A 16,139-nucleotide genomic window follows, 5' to 3' on the forward strand; every position below is an offset into this window, starting at 1 on the left:
CAGCAATAATGCAGTGGTGATGATGGGCTGCTGAGATCAGAGAAACTTGTCTCCCCAACCAGAGCACAGAGGCCATGTGCTTGGCAGCCACCTTGAGAAATGGGCGCAGGAGCCTGGATTTGGTGCAGTGAGCAAGGGCGCATCCCAGGACACCGCTGGGGCCTCTGCTGGAAGCTCTGCCCCCCGCCCCCCCCCGAGATAGTCACGTGGTTCCCTCTCCGTCCTCTCTTACCCTTTCCCTCAAATGTCACCTTCTCAGGGAGGCCTTCCTTGACTGCCTTATTTAAAATTGCAATCAACCCCAGGGGCGGCTGGGTGGCTCAGTCGTCGTTTAAGCGTCTGCCTTCGGCTCAGGTCATGATCCCAGGGTCCTGGGATCGAGCCCCACGTCTGGCTCTCTGCTCAGCGGGGAGCCTGCTTCTCCCTCTCCCTCTGCTCCCCTCCCCGCTTGTGCTCTCTCTCAAATACATAAATATATAAAATCTTTTTAAAAAATTGCAATCAACCCCAAACCACCAACACTTCCTCTTTGTCTTTCCAGCTCTCTTTTTCTTCATAGCTCTTACCACCTTCTAATATACTTCGTGATTGTCTTACTTCTTTTGTTTAGTGCCTGGGTTGTTAGTTTATTTCGTTTTCACCTACTAGACTCTAAGCTCCCAGGAGAGCAGAGACTGTTGTCTGTGGTGGCTCCACTACTCTGCCCCCGGAGCTGGAAGGGTGACAGGCACATGGGAGGTGCTCAAGAAATACTTGTTGAATGAATGAGGGAATGAGCTGACATGGCAGTTATTTGAGATGGGCTGGGCTGTTCCTGGCCTGGGAATGGGAGGGACCACCACAGGAAAGATCTGGCTGGTCATTGAATGCATCACTAGCTTCCCCTGGTTTGAGAATCTCAAATGGTTACCAGATCTAAATGGCCTTCCAGAGACCTTCTTTGTTGTTGTTGTTTTTTAAAGATTTTATTTATATATTTATTTGTCAGAGAGCGAGCACAAGCTGGGGAAGCAGCAGGCAGAGGGAGAAGCAGGCTTCCCGCTGAGCAGGGATCCCAACGTGGGGCTCGATCCTACGACCCCGGGATCATGACCTGAGCCGAAGGCAAATGCTTAACCGACTGAGCCACCCAGGCGCCCCCAGAGACCTTCTGTAAATCAGTTGGGCAGTGGCTCATAGAGCAGAGACCTAAGTAAGAGCTTGAGCCCCGAATACATGAACCTGAGGTTAAATTCTGTTCCCACTGCATGCAAGCTGTGTGACCTTGAAGAAGTTACTCAACCTCTCTGTGCTTCAGAACTTATCTGTAAAATGAAACTTAAAATTAGAAGTTTACTTGCTGGGTTGTTGTGAGAATTAAATTAAATAACTTAATGAAAACTGTTAGCCCTGGGGTGTTTCATAGTTACAGTTAAGAGCCTGGGATGCTTCTTGATCAAGAATACTGGCGTTTGAGTGTCTGAATTTAGATCCTGCTGCTGCTTATTGGTTATGAGACCTTGAGCAAATGATCGTTATTTCATCTGCCTCAGTTTTGCCATCTGAAAGGGTCGTTGTGCAGATCAATGAATCCACACATGTAAAGTGCACCAAACACATCCTGAACAGAGTATACACTCTGTTAGCTGGTGTCATCATTGTTACTATTTTTCCTGTGGGGCTTTGCCTAATATCTTGGCCATCACGGCCCCCATCTTCGCCATTTCTCCCTACATGGATAATTCCAGTCCTTTCCTGGGCTCCCAGGCTGCCACTCTCTGCCCCTCCCTCCAGCTTCACCATGTGGTGATGCAGTCAGAAGACCGTGTTCATGCCAGCTCATGGTGCTTAGAAATGTGAACCGCCCCCCCCCCCCCCCCCGCGGGGCTCAGTTGGTTAAGTGTCCAACTCTTGATTTCGGCTCAGGGCCTGATTTCAGGGTCGTGAGATCGAGCCCCGCGTCAGGCTCTGTGCTGGGTGTGGAGCCTGCTTATGATTCTCTCTGCCCCCCGCCCCGCCTCACTCTCTCCCTCTTAAAAAAAAAAAAAAAATGTGAACGCATGAACAGAGGAAGAGAGCCATTTGCTACGTAGACCTTACAGGACTTCCTTCCTTTATCCCCCACGGGCAAGATTCCGTGTCTTTTCTTCCAAACTGGAAATACAGATTGAAAGTAACGCTCGGTCCTCCAAATTTGTTTATGCCCTAAGCATCGTCCTTGCCAATAGCCGTAAAAATGACTGAGTTCTGGAGGGCTGGCTGGCCTGCTCCGGCTCCCCACAGGGAGGAAGGGCAAGACTCCCATGAACAGCAGAGAAGACATCCCGAGAGGGAAAGGTCGCTCTCGAGGAGCTGGATCTAAGAAGGGCCAGGCCACCTGTTTCTCCTGGCAGACACCGGGAATAAAATGGCAAAGGGACTTCCTAGATGGGACAGAAATCAGGATGTGGGGTCTTTGCCTCCAGAGAACCAGAGTCAGGAGAAGAGCAGGCCATCTGGAGCATTGGAGGTGATGGGAGTGAGGGGGGCGTCACCCAGCCAGCCGGGTTCTGAGAGCCGCTCATCTGCTCACTAGCCGGGGAGTCCAGCAGGCAGATATCGGATGTTTTCATTGAGTCTGCTGAGGCTCACGGACTACAAAATAAGGTCATGTGATCATCAAGTCAGTCGCTGGTGTTCAAGAAGTCTGCTTTACATAGTCAAACATAGGCTGCCTACAAGAGACTCATTTTGGATCCAAAGACTCCTGCAGATTGAAAGTGAGGGTGTGGAGAATCATTTATCGAGCAAAAGGAGGTCAAGAGTATTGGAGGAGCAATACTTATATGGGACAAACTAGACTTTCTTGTCCCTATATTGTTTTTATCTGGCCTTGGTAGCAGGGTAACACGGGCCACCTAGAATGATTTTGAATGCCTTCCCTCTATTCCATTATTTGTAAGATGCTGATAAAGATTGTCATTAATTATTATTTTTTTAACTGTTTGGTGGAATTCACCAATGAGACCATGGGGTCTTGGGCTTTTCTGGGCTGGGACATTTTTGAGGCCTTGTTCAACTTTCATTCTCATTACAGGTCTAGAATTACCTATTTCTTGGATTCAAGATTGATGATTCAATCTTGGGAACTTGTGTGGTTTTAGGAATGATCTGGTTTTCTTTCTGAGTGATCTGATCTGTTAGTATGTAATTGTTGCTAGTAATCTGTTATCACACTCTATTTCTGCGGTTATCAGGTGTCTAGTTTTCCATTTCTCAGTTTGGTTTTTGAGGCTTTTCTCTTTTTCTTTGCTTAGTAGTTAAAGCATTGCCAATTTTGTTTATTTATTTACTTTCTGGGAAAAACTGGTTATGACTTTCAACGTTATGCTACTTAGCAGTTTATTCTGGTCTCTTTTATTTATTTCTGATCTTTCTCTGTTGTTTCCTTTCTCAACAATTTAAGCTAAGTTTTTTTTTTTCTAGTTCCTTGTGGCATCATGTTAAGGTGTTTATTTGAACTGTTTTCCTTTTTTTTTTTTAAGATTTTATTTATTTATTTGACAGAGAGAGAGATAGCGAGAGAGTGAACACAAGCAGGGGGAGTGGGAGAGGGAGAAGCAGGCTTCCCCGTGGAGCAGGGAGCCCGATGTGGGGCTCGATCCCAGGACCCCGGGATCATGACCTAAGCCCAAGGCAGACGCTTAACCGACTGAGCCACCCAGGTGTCCCAGAATTGTTTTCCCTAATACAAGCATTTATAGCATAGATCTCACTCAAACATCTGCTTTTCCTGCATCCCATAGGTTTTTTCTTTTTCTTTTGCTTTGAGACATATTTCGATTTGCCATTTGATTTCTTATTTGGCCCATTGCTTGGGCAGTAGTGTGCTGTGTAATATTTACATATTAAATATTTAATATTTACATTGTAGGCTTTCCAGTTCCGTTTTAGCGTTGGTCTTTAGTTTTGTACCATTGTGGTTGGAAAATATACTTGGTAGGATTACAGTCTTCTTAAATTTGTAGTATCTGTCTTGTGGCTTTTTCTGTGGTTTGACCAGGGGATTCTTCTGTGTATCCTTGAGGAAAATGTGCATTCTATTTTTCTTGGATGGAATGTCTTACATATTTTTTTTAGAACCATGAAAAAAATTTTTAATGTTTAAAAATATAAAATAAAATAAAAAGTCAAACATAAATCTTCAGGCCAAGAATTTTGATTCTAAGAATTTATCCAAAAGCAATTAATCAAAAATGTGGATGTGGATTTATAGGTAAGAAGTGGTTGTATAAATGACAGGATGTTTATCATGAACCATCAACAACACCTATTTAGTGAGCACGTCCTGTTTGTTATGTATAAACACTTTTACATTCTTAAAAATCATGGAGAACCTCAAGTTGCTTTTGTTCACGTGACTCTGTAGATTTACCATGTTAGAAATTAAAACTGAGAATTTTTAAAAAGTATTAATTCACCTAAAATAACAATAATAACCCAGTGACAATTTAACATAACATATTTGTATGAAAAAAGTAATTTCTAAAACAAAAAAAATGAGTGAGTAGCATTGATTTACATTTTTGCGTCTCTTTTTCACATCTGGCTTGATAGCAGAGAGCTGGAGCCTTGTATCCACGTTAGCATTCAATCTGTTGCAGTATGTTTTGGTTGAAAGAAACAAAGAAGATCTTCCTGCATGTGTGCTGGGGAAAGGGAGACCCTCACAGACTCCATGAATGTACTTGAGGGACCCTGAGGGGTTCCTTGGATCACAGTTTGAGAAACTGTATATATGGAATATTGTGTAATAATCAAGGGAAATGCTTATCGAGTAAATAATAAATGACATGGGAAATGTTTGGAATACAATACTGCCTGGAAACTAGCAGGACAATAATTGTGTGTACAATAGAGCCTCAAATATAAAATGTCTAAAATATAGGAAAAAATGAAAAAAAAAACATAGCTGAAATGTTAATACCCACAATAGATTTCTGCTTGGTGGGATTATGGATACTTACTGTTTCTTTATAGTTTTCTTTGTCATCTGAAATTTCTTTAGTGGCTCAAACACACACACATATGATGTGTCACATCAAGCATGGCTCCTGGGCTTTACCTTCTCCCCACCAGCGGGGACATATGCCTTTCAGCCCAGTCTTACCTCTCCACAAGCACCCGCCCTCCCTAGGGTGACCCCCAAAGAGCCTGGACGCTTCTGTATCATCTGTTTGCCCCTAACTTCCCTCCACTGTTTCTTCCAGAGAGCCCACAGAACGGTGTGCCTTGGTCTCAAATCCCAGAATCCCTGTGGTGGTGGTGTCCCTTCCTCATGGCGCTTGCTACGATTCTTACTTAATTTGTATCACAGGGATTTTGATATTAGTCACCAGTATATACTTAATGGCCGGTGGATGGTTCATGATGATTTGCCAGACGTTACCCACCCACCTCCCTATACACGCACTTGTGACCTTGACAGAAAGAGATAAAAGCACAAGCAGGTTGAGGGACGCCTGGGTGGCTCAGTCATTAAGCGTCTGCCTTCAGCTCAGATCATGATCCCAGGGTCCTGGGATCGAGCCCCACATCGGGCTCCCTGCTCAGCGGAGAGCCTGCTTCTCCCTCTCCCCCTCCTCCTCACTTATGCTCTCTCTCTCAAATAAATAAGTAAAATATTAAAAAAAAAGAAAAAAAGCACAAGCAGGTTGAATGGTCACCCCTTACACGGGGGGGAAAAAAAAACAAACCCTGAGGACCAAGATGGAGGGGAAGAAAATAGTATTCAGCCAAACAATTTAGTTACTCGGGGGTTTTGTGTGTGTTCGTGTGCACAGACACTTTGGTTCGGCCAGAAATCCCCAGCCATGAGTTGGAGAGGAGTGAGAACCCAGCAGATTTGATTAGTTGGTGACCGCTCTGTCACTACCAGGCTCTGCACCAACAGCCCATGGCCACTCCTGGGAGCGTGGAGATGGTTGTTTCAAAACTTGAGAACCCCAGTCTGACTCCTGGGGCTTGCCCTGGGCAAAGGTGAAGAACACCTTTCGGGTGAGGGCAGCGTTTCTGATCCCTTTTGCCACAGGAATGCAGGGAGATGTTTTTGTATGCCAGTCTTGGAGGCACTCTGCCCCGGGTGGGTAGCCTGACTTGCTTCTACACTCTCGAAGTTGTGTCCCTCACCTCCTTTGTGTGAGTACCTTGGTGCGTAGGGTGGGAAGCGGGGCGGAGGTTGGCACTACTCTGCTGGTGGGGATCTGCAAAGGTCAGAGCAGGTCTGAGCTCAGTGGCAGACATCGAAAGGAGGAGGTTAACAATAGCGTAAGAAACCTGCTCTAGACGGAATGTGGTCCCCCGAAATTCATATGTTGAAATCCTAAGCCACAGTGTGATGGTGTGAGGGGCCAGGGCCTTTGGGAGGTGACTGGATCATGAGGTTGGAGCCCTCATGAGTGAGCTCAGTGCCCTTATAAAATAGACCCCAGGGAGCTCCCTTGTCTCTCCTGCTATGAGAGAACACAGCAAGAAGACAGCCATCTGTGAACCACAAAGCGGCCCCCACCAGAAGCCAAATCTGCCAGTGCCTTGATCTTGAACTCCCCAGCCTCCGGCACTCTGAGAAAGAAATCTCTGTTGTTTAAGCTCCCCATCTATGGTCTTTTGTTATAGCAGCCCGAAAAGACTAAGGCAAAACCTAAGTACAAAAGATCGTTTTGGAATTTAGGATATTGTGTGTCAAGCAGATAACAAGGTCAAGGTCACACTGCTGAAATGAAATCAGGTATGTTTTGTGAACTTACTGCATGCCAGCAATTGATGCCAGAAGGTCCTGTTCACTGCCGTACATGGGTCACCTTGCTTTCTTTTCCCAGCACATCTATGAGGTAGTTACTGTCGTTCCATTTTACACACGAACAAACTGAGGCACCGAGAGGTGAAGCAACTCAACATGGCTAGTGAGTGGCAGAGCCGTGCCTTGACCCAGGTTGGCGAGCCCCAGAGCCGCGCTCTTGCAGCTTAGATCCCAGTGGGTGACACAGAATGATAAATGCGTGAACTGGTACCGTAGAGGTAGTGGCAGGTGAAAGGGAAACAGAGAGCTGGGCAGTGCTGAGAATGCCGCCCAACCCAGCTGTTTACGAAAACCTGGGCATACTTCCTGGAGGAAGCAGATGGGGCCGAGATGCTGAGTTGGAAACATTGCTGTCTGGGGCCCAAGGAGATTAAGCAACTCACTTTGTGTCAATCAACTTAGAAATTTTAAAGTTTTTTAAATTTTAAAAAGTATGTTTTAAAAACCCAGTATACACATTGTCATTATGCTGTACATTTTAAACTTACACAGAGCTGTATGTCAATTATATCTCAATAAAACTGAAGGAAGAGATGCAAACTTAACAAACCAGAAGTAACACTTGTGTGACCACCAATTAAAGTTACTATTGTTTTGTGTGACTATAAAAAAAAAAAGGGGGTGGCAGGAATTGACTGGAAAATGGCAAGGGAGAGGGTTACATGGGTGCACACATGTGTCAAGACTTCCCAAATTGTGCATTTAAAATGGTTACATTGTATGTAAATTATACCTGAATAAAGTTGATTAGAAAGTGCAATGGTTATGTGTCAGTTTGGCTAGGCCACATACCCAGATACTTGGTCAAAACTATCTTACATGTTTCCGTGAAGGTATTTTTTGGATGAGAACACTGAAATCAGTAGACTTTGATTAAATAGATGACCCTCCGTAATGTGGGTGGGCCTCATCCAATCAGTTGAAGGCCCAAATTAAAAAAAGACGGAGCTCCCCTAAGGAAGAGGTCATTCTGCCAGCAGACAGCCTTTGGACTTGAACTTCAGGTCTTCTCTGCGTCTCCACCCTGCTGGCCTACCCTGTAGATTTTGGACTTGCCAAGCCTCTATAGTTGTGTGAGCCAATTTTGTTAAATAAATCTTCACACTCTGCCATAAACACACACACACACACACACACACACACACACACACACACACACACACACACACACTTGCACATACACACTACCTGTTGGTTCTGTTTCTCTGGATAACCCTACCAAATATAAGAAGAAAAGTAAGCCTGCCTCATAAATCTTCCCTGAGAACCTTATGGCCTTGTTGGGAAGAGAAGACCAGTATGGCCACAGAATGAATACAAGAATGAACGTGAAATCTCACCTCATTTCACACCTTGCCTGTCTGCCTACAGAATCCACATGAGCTGAATCTTTGCTGAATGACTCAGAGTTATGGTGAGATTTTGGTTGACTGTGGACCTTGCGTTATTCCAAGTTGGGTGAAAGATGACATCAGAATGCACAGCCTGACTTCTGACTCGGGTTTTCAGGTTGACCCAGAGTGGTTTTTGTGCGTGTCCTTAACTGCCGTTGAGTTAAACCTCCCAGAGATGATTTACAGGCGGTCTTATTATTAGTCTTTGGAGAAATGTGTGCCCTTTATCTCTGTGTTGAGGTGACCCTACCCTGCCGGGAGAACCAAGTAGTACAGATATGTCCCCAGAAGAGGCTTGAAATTGTCTCTTCTTTCTGTTCCCATGGGAACTCCTGTGTTGATGTGGCACCTATGATTCCTTGGAAAAGCTTGCTGGGCTCTATTTCGTGGCTCTTCCTACAGGTGCTTGCATTCCTACAATTGGTTATTTATCCCCTTCTAGCTTGTAAAACATTTATAGTTGTCTGACCCTTCAGACGCATCGGGTCCCCTCACTCTGCGGTATTTGCAGGTATCACTGGCAAATGAGATTACTTTAGGTAACCCCACTTCTGTACTTTAAATTTTATGTGGGAAGGGTTCTAATCTCAGAGAGAAACCTTTTTATTGTCTGTGGGGGTTTGGGGGCCCACATTTATTTAGGTAACAGAGAATTGAGCTGGAAATCTCTATGCTGACAATTAAGTAACATTCTCTGAGGACACAAGGACTTAAAACACGTAAGTGGCGGCGCCTGGGGTGGCTCAGTTGGTTAGGCATCTGCCTTTGGTTCAGATCATGATCCCGGGGTCCTGGGATGGAGTCCCGCGTCAGTCTCCCTGCTCAGCGGGGAATCTGTTTCTCCTCTCCCTCTGTCCCTCCCCCGTGCTTGTGCTCTCTCTCTCAAATAAATAAAATCTTAATAAGCAAATAAATAAATAAAAATACCTTGTATCCCACAGGGCAAATCGTACCCCTTCAGGGGCCCCTTCCCACCTGTGTGGAACCCAGTTGTGTACCTAGATCATAACAACCTTTGGAGGACAATGGATGCCATGGGGCGAGAGGTAAAGCTTACTAATGCTTCTTTGACTATGTTTGTATTTTTCCTAATAAGTTTAGTCCTTCAAAGAAAGAAGGGACACTGTATCAGCAATGCCTAGCATGTTATCTGGTACATAATATCTCTCAGTAAAGATTTAGGAAATGAGTGAATGAACTGGTTTTAAACCACTAAAAGAATGAGATGTCCTGCAGACCGCTGGTCACATACCACCGGTGAGGGCAGGGAGAAAAGATCACACATCCCTCAGCCTTCCTGGGAAGTCCTCAGGACAGAGCAGAATAAGACTTCTAAGGTCTTTGTGTTGCCATCTTGCTCAAACCTGCAACCCATAAGTAAGCACACACAGAGCTTGACCTGAAACTCCAGTTTAGGCATGATTTGGTGCAGCTGTCTGATCCGTGTTAAAGGCTGAATTTATGAATGTTCTCTCTAAATGAGCAACTTAGTAACTGATATTTGGAAATGGCCCCATTTCACCATAGCCTCCATTTATTGTGCAGGAAGTGTTACCGTAAATTCAGTGTGGACCCAGTGGTATATAGATCGATAGAGGAAAGGCTACAGAGACAACATTGGTTGTGCCGTGAGAACCATAAATGGGGGCATTGGCAAGCTTACATTTTCCTTCTTCAAGTGAGAGTTCTCAGTTCTCTTGAAAGAGTTATTTGAAATGGAAATTTATATTCGTTTTTCCCCTCTGAATCCTTATCTGAGTGTAGATTCCCAGTGATGCCCCATGGAAGGCACCCCTTGCGGAAGAGTGGGACCACATGACAATGAAGGAGCTGCTGGACAAGATCTGCTGGACAGAGTAAGGCTCACCGTTAGGCACAGGCATTTACTGTGACAAAATCTCTCAGGTTGATTTAGCAATGCCATTCAGCGGGTACGGAACTGCTTTGTGTCTAAAACCACACCATTTGGCCAGATGGAATGCTAAAAAATACTGAAACCGGATTCTGTCCCAAGGATGTCTACACATCTTTGGAATAGCAATGCATCCCAAAGGTGGTATTACCACATCAGGTCCTCAGAACAGACCAGAACATGCCACCATCTTATGTAGAACAACTTAAAGATCGCCAGCTTGAAGACCTCGTTTATCAAGTTGCTGTTATAAGAAGACTTTTGTCCCGTTCACGGGTGGTCAAGGGTAGAGATGGTGCATTATCGTATGCATTTGAAACACGTTATGGGATGGGGTGCAACTCTTCAAGGATTTGAAGAGGAACTTCTAGAGAAGTTCTCTGGATAATTCACAGTTGTAGAGGAAACACGCATGGCTGGACTAACCCCTCCCCTTTATTGAAAAACATGTAGCTTTGAGAGCAAGTGTTCACCAGTCAAGCCTTAAAATTCTGCTTGGCAGAGCTGGGAACTGGCTACAAATTGTGGAGGTGAAACAGATGACCTCGAGGAGCCTCACTGCTCTTGGACAGCAGGAAAAAAGGAAAGGATTGTAAGGGTCCAAGCACATAGAGAATTTGTAGTACACAGAGTAAGAGAAATGGAGGCCAAGTTCAAGGAGACTGTCCTATCATGCTAAACAGCATTAGTTGAGAAATGTCTGGCTCTGGGGTTGATGTATTCATTCTTTAGGCATTAGGGAGGGAAGGTGGACACTGAGAACTAAAAATAAGAACAAGTGTTTAGGGATCTCTGATTTTAAGATATTGAAACAGTCAAAAGACATAATATTTATGGGGCACCCGGGTGGCACAGTCGGTTAAGCATCTGACTCTTGGTTTCAGCTAAGGTCATGCTATCCGGGTGGTGAGATTGAGCCCTACGTTGGGCTCCATGCTCAGCGCAGAGTCAGCTTGAGATTCTCTCCCTGCATCTCCCACACTCCCCTCCCGCTGCTTGTTCTCTCTCTTTCTCTAAAATCATTACAATCTAAACAAATCTTTAAAAAGACATGAAATTTACATACTTCTTGATACATAAATTCAACTTTTTAGAAATTAGCTTAAAGAGAGAGAAAAGAACAGAGAGAGGCATCCAGGGAGAGGGAAGGGAGAGAGAGGGAAAGAAGGAGATTCAAAGAATTACTTTTAGAAGGGAAAGTCTAGGGGCGCCTGGGTGGCTCAGTCAGTTAAGCGTCTGCCTTCGGCTCAGGTCATGATCCCAGGGTCCTGAGATCAAGCCCCACATCGGGCTCTCGCTCATGCTCTCTCTCTGTCTCTCTCTGTCTGAAATAAATAAAAGCTTAAAAAAATAATAAAATTAAAGGGAAAGTCTAAATGTCCAAAAATAAAACATTGGTTAAATTAATAATGAGGCATCCAAAAATGGAATACTCTACAGTCTTTTAAAATCATGTTGTAGAGAGCTCGTGGGTGGCTCAGTTGGTTAAGCATCTGCCTTCAGCTCAGGTAATGATCCTGGGGTCCTGGGACTGGGCCCCATGTCAGGCTTCCTGCACAGCAGGGAGTCTGCCTCTTCCCTCTCCCTCTGCCTCTCCCCCCACTCATGCTCTCTCTTTTTCTCTCAAATAAATAAACAAAATCTTAAAAAAAAAACGTGTTGTAGAAAAATATTTAATAGCTCGAAAAAGTCATAATATTAAACACATAAAAAAGCAGGCTGTCATTGAGTATATACAGGATCATATACGATCTCCTTATTTATTTATTTATTTATTAAAGATTTTATTTATTTGACAGAGAGAGAGAGACAGCGAGAGAGGGAATACAAGCAGGGGGAGTGGGAGAGGGAGAAGCAGGCTTCCCGCTGAGCAGGGAGCCCGATGCGGGGCTCGATCCCAGGACCCTGGGACCATGACCTGAGCCGAAGGCAGATGCTTAACGACTGAGCCACCCAGATGCCCCATAATCTCCTTTTTTAAACGGAAACTCTATATGCGATGCAAAAGCAATGGACATCTATCACAGTGTTTTTAACACTTAAAATTACAGTGCAAACATTTATCCATGCCATTGAAAATGCATCATTAAATATCATATTTCATGTTTGCAGAATATTCCATGGAAAGTGACTACTCTGATGTATTTATCCATCATCATCCTGTTGGACATTTTGGTTACTTCCAGGTTTTCATAATTATTATTATTATATAATACCTTGTGGTAAAACACCTTCGTGCTTCTCTTATGACTTTAACCTTTGAGAGCAACCAATTCTGAAATAGAAAAATCCTATTATGAAATGAATGCCTGTTATTAATTATATCTTTTTAAACACATTATTTACCACTTTTTTTGAGAGTGCAGTTTGCAATTATAACTTATTTTATTGTAATACAGTTTCAATATTTTAAATTCTATGCATTAGATTTTATAAACGTAGTATTTAATTATCTGCATTTGTTTTAGAACTTCCATTATGAAAAGCTTTTCATAAATTCAGGAAAGTCTTTTCTCTTCAGAGAGCTTTGAAGCCCCTTGAAAATAGGACTAATTATATTCCTTTGGGATTATAGAGATCTGACATTTTCTACCACAGTCCTTGGCCTAGACCCACCACCCTTAGTGAATATTGTAGGTTGTTGGCTGACAAAATAAAACATTCTGAGATATTAAGATTATATGAACACAAGGTTATTTTTAACTTTCTGTAAGCAAGATGTACATGCTATCATTTTCTGGTTTTAAAGGAAGTGATTCCCTAAATATCCAACTTATTGTTACTCAACCTGAAGCACAATCATATATTTGAAGAATAATGTGGATCAGTCTTTGAGTTATTATCACTGAAAGAGCGTTTTTCAAAATACGATAAAATAAAACAAAAAATCAAACGTGTTTTTCAGAAACAGGTTACAATTACAGTGTGGTCAAGGCTGTGTAGATACAAAAAAAAAGGCTATGTAAATACACTTTTCAAAACCTATAACTAAAAAAAAGTCCCAAAATGAAACCAGTGATTATCTTTGGGGGGGGCAGAAATATGGAAGACACTCATCCTCTCACCTTTTTACTTTATGAATTTTCCAACTTTTATATAATGTGTATGTATTTTTCATGTAGAAAAAGATAATAACATTTATCTTTTAAAAAGTCAACAGGGCAAAGAACATGAAAATATTATTGCGCTAGCTTCCTTGACCTTCCATCCGTCAGATGTTGTTCTTCTTATTTCTTTTCTCACTAAAGCTCCCAGAGAAAGTCAAATAAAGGATTAGGAAGGGCCTGGCCCTCCAGAGAGAATTGCTTTGAGATCTCCCTCTATTTCAAGCCAGGGTGATTTCTTTCCCACCCAGTTGGCGACGACGACAACTAGAATCACAGCAGTATTTTTGTGTTTAATCTTGGTTGTCTCAGCTGGACCAGTGTTCAGTTTTAGTTGTTTATTACTCCCTTGACCTTATGCCCCCCAAATTCCCCTACAAATTAAGGAACAAAAAGAATAGAACATTGGGAAACAGCAAAGGATGTTTCCACTTTGAAGTAATATTTTAAACTCACGTCTGGCTGTTTGCTTTAGACCGATGGTACAAATGGCCTTCGCAAAGAAAACACGAGTCAGCAATTTCCCTCCCTTTGGTTATCGTGAGGAATCTTACAAAACTCACTTTAAGTCCCTTCAACATATATATTATACTAGTTTCAGGCTAAATGATGGGGACTGTCACAAAGACGCTATCAGGTTGTTAGGGCTGTGAACATTGTCAGGAGTGTGTGTTGGGCCTGATGGCAGAAACTTCCAGAGTCAAGGTACACTAGCGTAGAGATGTGGTCCTCAGTGAGTATTTGTGCTTTCGAGCTTGTAAGCTGCCTAATTATAAAGCATTTCGAGGTAGTGAAAGCATGAGGTTTGAATCAGGTGTGATCTGGTTTGAAGTTGTACCATTTAGTGGACTGTGTACGACATATTACTAACCTCCCTGAGACGCAGTTTTCAGGCTTGTGAACTGGGGAGAAATTGCTGTTTTATAGAATTGTTACGACATTTCAATACAGTGGGTTTAAAAACCATGGAGTATGAAAGAGTTCAGTAATGGAAGGCAGTATCGTGTATCCCACCCGTTGTCAGCATGACCAGGTGGCAAACTCTGCCTTGGATATAAGCAGATTAACATCACACGAACTTTATGTCAAAGTGAAAAGGGGGGGATTGGCTCTTATTAAACATGTCCCAGAGTACACATTACTACTGGTGAATTTTAGAAATGTTAAATAGGGGCGCCTGGCTGGCTCAGTCAGTAGAGCACGCAACTCCTGATCTCGGGCTTGTGGGTTCGAGCCCCACATTGGGTGTGGAGATTACTTAAAAATAAAATCTTTAAAAAAATGGTGTTAAGATATAACTGAGTTGTTGGAATTGCAAGAGATCACTCACTTTCTGGTATGCCTCGAGATAGGATAGAACCTTTCCCTGTTGACCTGCCAACCCCAAGCAGAAGTTCACATATCTGTGCTCTATTAATTGCTTTCCCCCCTTATCCATCCTTTTAGCTTGTCTTCCACTAGACAGTAAAATAATTGAATAAATAACTGCGACTAGGGTTGCCTGGGCGGCTCAGTCATTCGAGTGTCTGACTCTTCATTTCAGCTCAGATCATGATCTCTGTCCCTGCGTCAGGCTTTGCACTCAGCGCAGAGTCTGCTTGTCCCTCTCCCTCTGCTACTCCCACCATTCTCTCTCTCTCTCTCAGATAAATAAATAAAATCTTTTAAAAAATAACTGGGACTAATTCTGTATTAGGGATAGCACCTAGCTTATCCTTTGCACATTATGTATAATTTATTTATTTTTTTAAAGATTTTATTTGAGAGAGAGAGAGCAAGCACGAGTGGCAAGGAGGGGGTAGAGGGAGAGGGAGAAGCAGGCTCCCCACGGAGCAGGGAGCCCGATGTGGGGCTGGATCCCAGGACCCCGGGATCATGACCTGAGCCGAAGGCAGACGCTTAACTGACAGAGCCACCCAGGTGCCCCCATTATGGATAATTTAAAAATAATATTTAACTGATAACCATTTATGCGTTCAGTCATCCAACAAGTAATTATTGAGTGCTTACTATGTGCCAGACACTATTTTATTAAAGGGGACACTGGGGACACTGGTGAGCAAGAAAGTTAAGATTCCTGTTCTCATCGGTTGATAGTATAGTAGGGAAGACAGCAGTAGAAAATAGCGAACCAGGAATAAAGATAATTTAACACAATGAAAAGAGTTCTAAAGACACCATACTATGGTAGGATGATAGGGAATGCCAGGGTACTGGGTGAATGGAAGCTGGTGTTTATTTTCACAGAGGTAGAAGAGTTCATCTTTCTTTTTTTTTTTAAGATTTTATTTATTTGAGAGAGAGAGTGAGAGAGAGAGAGAGAGAGAGAGAGAGAGAGACCACATGAGAGGGGGGAGGGTCAGAGGGAGAAGCAGACTCCCTGCCGAGCAGGGAACCCGATGCGGGACTCGATCCCGGGACTCCAGCATCATGACCCGAGCCGAAGGCAGTCGCTTAACCAACTGAGCCACCCAGGCGCGCAAGAGTTCATCTTTCTGAGGAGACATTAGAAGACGTAGAGAGGGTACGGAATGAGGTAGAAAAAGTAGGCCTGGGCTAGATCACTTGGGGCTTTGCTGGCAAAGGTGAAAGATCCAAATCCCGTTCTGGTTTCGATAGGATGCCACTGGTGGGCTAAAGCAAGAGAACATGACTCGATTTATACAATAGAAAGAGCCCCACAGTGGGGAGGGGCTAAAAAGCTTCTGGCTTTGAATTTGGTGAATGGATACCAGGTAACGATGAGTGGAGGCAGAGAGGCCAGTCTGGAAGAAACAATGGCAATACTCCTGACAAAAGATGACGCTGCGTTGGTGGTGGTGATGGCAGGGTGATGTGGTGAGAGACAGTGGGACTCCCTGATGGATTGGGCTTGCGGGGAGAGTGAGGGAAAGAGAGAAATTAAGGTTGAT

The 16,139-nt window shown here is 43.6% G+C and overlaps 1 protein-coding gene across 3 annotated transcripts in view; it reads left to right on the top strand.

Moving 5' to 3' along the window:
• The window catches only part of MAOB (monoamine oxidase B), a 114,583-nt gene that overhangs the window by 75,284 nt on the left and 23,160 nt on the right, over positions 1 to 16,139 (top strand). For all 3 annotated transcript variants that reach the window (XM_027608612.2, XM_027608613.2, XM_027608614.2), the window contains 2 exons: positions 9,153 to 9,257; positions 9,976 to 10,067. In XM_027608612.2, the coding sequence (XP_027464413.1) occupies positions 9,153 to 9,257; positions 9,976 to 10,067 (197 nt within the window). The remainder of the gene's footprint in view (positions 1 to 9,152; positions 9,258 to 9,975; positions 10,068 to 16,139) is intronic.

The sequence above is a fragment of the Zalophus californianus genome, chromosome X (genome assembly GCF_009762305.2).
Source record: "Zalophus californianus isolate mZalCal1 chromosome X, mZalCal1.pri.v2, whole genome shotgun sequence".
NCBI lineage: Eukaryota > Metazoa > Chordata > Mammalia > Carnivora > Otariidae > Zalophus > Zalophus californianus.